The 6,771-nt window shown below is 45.7% G+C and overlaps 1 protein-coding gene and 1 long non-coding RNA gene across 4 annotated transcripts; one reads left to right on the top strand and one right to left on the bottom strand.

Moving 5' to 3' along the window:
- Positions 1-654: 654 nt before the first annotated feature.
- On the bottom strand, positions 655-2,892 carry LOC127926671 (uncharacterized). 3 transcript variants are annotated; one of them, XR_008124799.1, is made up of 8 exons: positions 2,255-2,892; positions 1,899-2,204; positions 1,689-1,790; positions 1,434-1,586; positions 1,235-1,387; positions 992-1,093; positions 835-936; positions 655-694 (listed from the first exon to the last, which is right to left on the bottom strand). It is a non-coding gene; the product is annotated as an uncharacterized LOC127926671 (long non-coding RNA). The 3 variants fall into 3 exon arrangements; XR_008124800.1 differs by lacking the exons at positions 655-694; positions 992-1,093; XR_008124801.1 differs by lacking the exons at positions 992-1,093; positions 1,235-1,387; positions 1,434-1,586.
- A 514-nt stretch (positions 2,893-3,406) lies between these two features.
- Positions 3,407-6,363, top strand: LOC127926670 (THUMP domain-containing protein 1-like). Its single transcript, XM_052512163.1, is given in 7 exon segments — positions 3,407-3,662; positions 3,812-4,036; positions 4,354-4,525; positions 5,830-5,915; positions 6,091-6,112; positions 6,115-6,226; positions 6,228-6,363. Coding segments are annotated over 6 exon segments (732 nt in total). The 5' UTR covers positions 3,407-3,662; positions 3,812-3,832.
- Positions 6,364-6,771: the final 408 nt, after the last annotated feature.

The following is a 6,771-nucleotide window of genomic DNA, read 5'->3' as shown; positions in this document are numbered from 1 at the left end:
CGTTGCTCTGCAAGGGCCACGGCTTTAGTGGCGTGGATGGGTAACGATGCTCCGTGGGTGTCAGATGCTGATGTGTGCAGAGGGTCCCTGGTTCACGCCCCGGCGAGGGGACGCAGACTAAAGTTATACTGTTACGTACATATTCTTATTCACCCTTAGATTTGTATGTATAAGGTAGTTGTTGTGGAATTGTTATATTACGTTAGGCACTATCAGGAAGCACTAGCATTTCGATACTTGCATTAAATCTGTTATACTGTTACAATTACAAATCAAACAAACAGTCACATATTTCCACCTTATTCTAACGAGCCCTTTAGTAGACCTTCAGTGAAATGTATAAGGTAGTTGATGTGAAATGTTACTATTAGCCCTCAACCAACAGGTGTTAGATATTACTAACGAGCCCCTAAACTGTAGTAGACAGTGAAATGCTAGAAACCAACAGGTGTAGTAGACACAGTGAAATGCTTACTAACGAGCCCCTAACCAACAGGTGTAGTAGACCTTACTTACTAACGAGCCCCTAACCAACAGGTAGTAGACCTTACAGTGAAATGCTTACAACGAGCCCCTAACCAACAGGTGTAGTAGACCTTACAGTGAAATGCTTACTAACGAGCCCCTAACCAACAGGTGTAGTAGACCTTTGAAATGTTTACTAACGAGCCCCTAACCAACAGGTGTAGTAGACCTTACAGTGAAATGCTGCTAACGAGCCCCCAACCAACAGGTGTGTAGACCTTACAGTGAAATGCTTACTAACGAGCCCCTAACAGGTGTAGTAGACCTGACAGTGAAATGCTTACTAACGAGCCCCCTGGTGTAGTAGACCTTACAGTGAAATGCTTACTAACGAGCCCCTAACCAACAGGTGTAGTAGACCTTACAGTGAAATGCTTACTAACGAGCCCCTAACCAACAGGTGTAGTAGACCTTACAGTGAAATGCTTACTGTAACCTGAGCCCCTAACCAACAGGTGTAGTAGACCTTACAGTGAAATGCTTACTAACGAGCCCCTAACCAACAGGTGTAGTAGACCTTACAGTGAAATGCTTACTAACGAGCCCCTAACCAACAGGTGTAGTAGACCTTACAGTGAAATGCTTACTAACGAGCCCCTAACCAACAGGTGTAGTGAAATGACCTTACAGTGAAATGCTTACAACGAGGTGTAGTAGACCTTACAGTGAAATGCTTACTAACGAGCCCTAACCAACAGGTGTAGTAGACCTGACAGTGAAATGCTTACTAACGAGCCCCTAACCAACAGGTGTAGTAGACCTTACAGTGAAATGCTTACTAACGAGCCCCTAACCAACAGGTGTAGTAGACCTTACAGTGAAATGCTTACTAACGAGCCCCTAACCAACAGGTGTAGTAGACCTTGAAATGCTTACTAACGAGCCCCTAACCAACAGGTGTAGTAGACCTTACAGTGAAATGCTTACTAACGAGCCCCTAACCAACAGGTGTAGTAGACCTTACAGTGAAATGCTTACTAACGAGCCCCTAACCAACAGGTGTAGTAGACCTTACAGTGAAATGCTTACTAACGAGCCCCTAACCAACAGGTGTAGTAGACCTTACAGTGAAATGCTTACTAACGAGCCCTAACCAACAGGTGTAGTAGACCTTACAGTGAAATGCTTACTAACGAGCCCCCTAACCAACAGGTGTAGTAGACCTTACAGTGAAATGCTTACTAACGAGCCCCTAACCAACAGGTGTAGTAGACCTTACAGTGAAATGCTTACTAACGAGCCCCTAACCAACAGGTGTAGTAGACCTTACAGTGAAATGCTTACTAACGAGCCCCTAACCCCCTAACCAACAGGGTGTAGTAGACCTTACAGTGAAATGCTTACTAAGCCCCTAACCAACAGGTGTAGTAGACCTTACAGTGAAATGCTTACTAACGAGCCCCTAACCAACAGGTGTAGTAGACCTTACAGTGAAATGCTTACTAACGAGCCCCTAACCAACAGGTGTAGTAGACCTTACAGTGAAATGCTTACTAACGAGCCCCTAACCAACAGGTGTAGTAGACCTTACAGTGAAATGCTTACTAACGAGCCCCTAACCAACAGGTGTAGTAGACCTTACAGTGAAATGCTTACTAACGAGCCCCTAACCAACAGGTGTAGTAGACCTTACAGTGAAATGCTTACTAACGAGCCCCTAACCAACAGGTGTAGTAGACCTTACAGTGAAATGCTTACTAACGAGCCCTAACCAACAGGTGTAGTAGACCTTACAGTGAAATGCTTACTAACGAGCCCCTAACCAACAGGTGTAGTAGACCTTACAGTGAAATGCTTACTAACGAGCCCCTAACCAACAGGTGTAGTAGACCTTACAGTGAAATGCTTACTAACGAGCCCCTAACCAACAGGTGTAGTAGACCTTACAGTGAAATGCTTACTAACGAGCCCCTAACCAACAGGTGTAGTAGACCTTACAGTGAAATGCTTACTAACGAGCCCCTAACCAACAGGTGTAGTAGACCTTACAGTGAAATGCTTACTAACGAGCCCCTAACCAACAGGTGTAGTAGACCTTACAGTGAAATGCTTACTAACGAGCCCCTAACCAACAGGTGTAGTAGACCTTACAGTGAAATGCTTACTAACGAGCCCCTAACCAACAATGCAGTACCAATAAAAATAAGAAATAAAAGTTACAAGTAATTAAAGAGCAGCAGTAAAATAACAATAGCAAGATTATATACAGTGGGGTACCGGTACAGAGTCAATGTGCGTGGGCACCGGTTTGTCGAGGTAATATGTACATGTACGTAGAATTATTAAAGTGACTACTAGATGATAACAACAGAGAGTAGCAGGGGTGTAAAAGGGGGGGCAATGCAAATAGTCTGGGTAGCCATGTGATTAGATGTTCAGGAGTGTTATGTCTTGGGGTAGAAGCTGTGTAGAAGCCTCTTGGACCTAGACTTAGCAGTCTTTAACAGTTTTTAGGGCCTTCCTCTTATACCGCCTCTGACACCGCCTGGTATAGAGGTCCTGGATGGCAGGAATCGTGGTCCCGGTGACGTCCTGGGCCGTATGGACTACCCTCTGTAAGTGCTTTTCGGTCGGGAGGCCGAGCAGTTGCCATACCATGCAGTGATGCAGCCAGTCAGGATGCTCGGTGGTGCAGATGTAAAACCTTTTGAGGATCTGAGGACCCGTGCCAAATCTTTTCAGTCTCCCAGGCGGAATAGGTTGTGTCGTGCCCTCTCCACGACTGTCTTGGTGCACTTGGACCATCATCCCTAAGTTTATACATCCACAGTTTATACATCCACAGTGCGATCAACGGATTTAACCATTTTGTTGTCAAATAGTCTAATGTTGAATTTTTTTCTAACAACATTTCAAACTTTTTTAAACATTTATCGTCCAAATGTGTCATGATTTCTAATAGTTTTATTAGTTTGCATGTTTCAATGGGGACTTTTATTTTGAAGGCGACACGCCGATTCCCCTTTTGCTGCTCACAACACTCGCGTGTTTGAATGAAGGAAGGAGCCCACGAGTACCTTCAGGCTCAACTCAAGAAGAGTACTATAAACGTTGACTAGTAGCAAATTAAACGATACATTGTTAGCATTTAATCCAACGTGTACGATCAAGGATTGAGATTTAGTACAGTAGCTAACGTAAGCAATCCCGGCTCGTGTCGTTTGTTGTGCTTGCATGTTAGCTAGCCAATTCTGCTATACTTGCTAGTGCCAAACAATAAACCAGATAGTTAATGTTATCCAGGTAAATGTGTTTTTTTTCTAACAGTTAACAAACTATTATCCAGGAGTCCTGTATATGATCAAATATGTCCGAAGCACAAGACTTGAGAAAGCGCAGTAAGAAACGCTATGGCGGCGGACACCGGAGTAAGAAGTACAAGGGTTCCCGGGAGCTCGAGGTGGGCATGCAAGGTGTCCTCATCACCTGCAATATGAACGAGAGGAAATGCACCGCGGAAGCCTTTAACCTGCTGAACGAATACGCCGACCAACTCTACGGACCTGAGAATGTAAGCGGTACATTTAGCGAGGCCATGTGTACGAATACGTGACGAGGTGTTTCCCTTAATTCCTTCCTTGTACTCGTCACTGGTGGAACGGATAACTGTCCAATCATGTCATTCAAATCAGGCATCAACTGAACGTAAATAGGAGTCATTTCTAAAGTAACTGCGCCAAGCCAACTTTCAGTGTGAATTGTTATTAGTTATTATTTCTACTGTACATCTTTATTGGTTAGTAATCTTTGTTAATAGTTATAAATCTTAAGTCTTTTTTTGTTTGTTGTTGTTTAAACTAACTTCTCTAAACTCTTCTGACAACCCAGTTTAAGGAACCCGAGGAGAGCAGTAGTGAGGAAGAGGAGGATGAAGATGTGGAGGCGGCTCTGAAGAAGGAGGTGAAGCAGCTCAAAGCGTCGTCAGGGAAACGGCAGCGGCGCTTCCAGGCCATGGACAGCGGGGCCAACAACGTCATCTTCATCAAGACCAGGAACCTCGGTGAGGAAGTTTGACAGACAGCATCCCAGCTCCTTAGACAGAGATGAAGCACGTCTCAAAAGACTCCCAGTATATATTCATATATCTTTGTTTTAATTGTACCTTTATTTAACTGGGCAAGTCAGTTAAGAACAAATTCTTATTTACAATGACGGCCTACAACCGCCAAACCAGGACGACACTGGGCCAATTGTGGATCCTAATCGCGGGGCCGGTTGTGATATAGCCTGATTCGAACTAGGGTGTCTGTAGTGACCCTCTAGCACCAGAGATGCTGTGCCTTAGACCGCTGTGCCACTGGGAGCCCACTACCCTGGACCAGGGCCCTGAGGAGAGTGAGACGATCCATTTATAGCAGACACTTTATCATAGTTTCTTTAGCTCATTTCAATAATCCTTAGTTTTATCCTTAGCCTGGGTACCAGTCTGTTTCTCGCTCTACTACTGCCACTACTTGGCATGACAAGGAGCTGACATGATAAAGAAACAGATCTGGGACCAGGCTAGGGTTTTATCTCTTAGTTCAATAAAGAAACCAACATTGACAGTTACACCTATTCAGAAGTTCTCAAAATAGTCTGTTTTGTTTTATAACTTCAACTAGTATTTTATTCTCTGTCTCTCGCTCTGTCTGTCTCTCTCTCACTCTCTCTCTCTCTCTCTCTCACTCTGTCTCTCTCTCACTCTGTCTCTCCTCTCTCTGTCTTCTCTCTCTGTCTCTCTCTCGCTTCTCTCTCTCTCTCGCTCTGTCTCTCTCTCGCTTGTCTCTCTCGCTCTGTCTCTGCTCTGTCTCTCTCTCGCTCTGTCTCTCTCTCTCGCTCTGTCTCTCTCTCGCTCTGTCTTCTCTCGCTCTGTCTCTCTCTCTCGCTCTGTCTCTCTCTCTCGCTCTGTCTCTCTCTCTCGCTCTGTCTCTCTCTCTCTGCTTGTCTCTCTCTCTCGCTCTGTCTGTCTCTCTCGTCTGTCTCTCTCTCTTCGCTTGTCTCTCTCTCGCTCTGTCTCTCTCTCTCTGTCTCTCTCTCTCACTCTGTCTCGCTCTCTCTCACTCTGTCTCTCTCTCTACACTCTGTCTCTCTCTCTCTCACTCTGTCTCTCTCTCTCTCTGTCTCTCTCTCTCTCACTCTGTCTCTCTCTCGCTCTGTCTCTCTCTCGCTCTGTCTCTCTCTCGCTCTGTCTCTCTCTCGCTCTGTCTCTCTCTCGCTCTGTCTGTCTGTCTCGCTCTGTCTGTCTGGCTCTCGCTCTGTCTGTCTGTCTCTCGCTCTGTCTGTCTCTCTCTCGCTCTCTCTCTCTCCCCTCTCTCTCTCCAGACCCTGAGAAGCTGGTGCATCACATCCTGTCAGACCTCCACATCACCAAAAAGAACAAGTCACGAGTCATCCTCAGAATGCTGCCGGTGAGCACATGTAATGTCATGGGGCTGAGTATCAGATGGCATGGAGGTTTCCTGACCGTCCAACCAGAAGAGAGAGGGAAAGACTGACTGGAAGAATGTCTCTTTTGGGAATGTGTGGGGGTTTTTGGTGGTGGGGAGGGGTTCTGTGGTTCTGATGGTTCTCCGTGTGTTCTAGGTGAGTGGAACGTGCAAGGCGTTCAGGAAGACATGGATAAGTACCTGAGTGTGTTCTTAGAGCCGTGGTTTAAAGCCCCCAACCAGGGCAGCTACCAGATCGCCTTTCAAGGCCCGAACAGTTCCCACAACAAGAGGGGACATCATCAAGGCCCTGGCAGGTGGGCTACATGGACACAGTACTGGGAAACACATCTCGAGATACAGTGTGTTCCAGAGACCAGAGAATAACCAGCACCAGATCAATACAGTGTGTTCAGAGACCAGAGAATAACCAGCACCAGATCAATACAGTGTGTCAGAGACCAGAGAATAACCAGCACCAGATCAATACAGTGTGTTCAGAGACCAGAGAATAACCAGCACCAGATCAATACAGTGTGTTCAGAGACCAGAGAATAACCAGCACCAGATCAATACAGTGTGTTCAGAGACCAGAGAATAACCAGCACCAGATCAATACAGTGTGTTCAGAGACCAGAGAATAACCAGCACCAGATCAATACAGTGTGTTCAGAGACCAGAGAATAAGCAGCACCAGATCAATACAGTGTGTTCAGAGACCAGAGAATAACCAGCACCAGATCAATACAGTGTGTTCAGAGACCAGAGAATAAGCAGCACCAGATCAATACAGTGTGTTCAGAGACCAGAGAATAACCAGCACCAGATCAATACAGTG

This window comes from Oncorhynchus keta, unplaced genomic scaffold (assembly GCF_023373465.1).
Source record: "Oncorhynchus keta strain PuntledgeMale-10-30-2019 unplaced genomic scaffold, Oket_V2 Un_contig_8043_pilon_pilon, whole genome shotgun sequence".
In the NCBI taxonomy this organism is placed as follows: Eukaryota; Metazoa; Chordata; class Actinopteri; order Salmoniformes; family Salmonidae; genus Oncorhynchus; species Oncorhynchus keta.
This window is presented reverse-complemented; position numbering and strand designations above follow the sequence as displayed.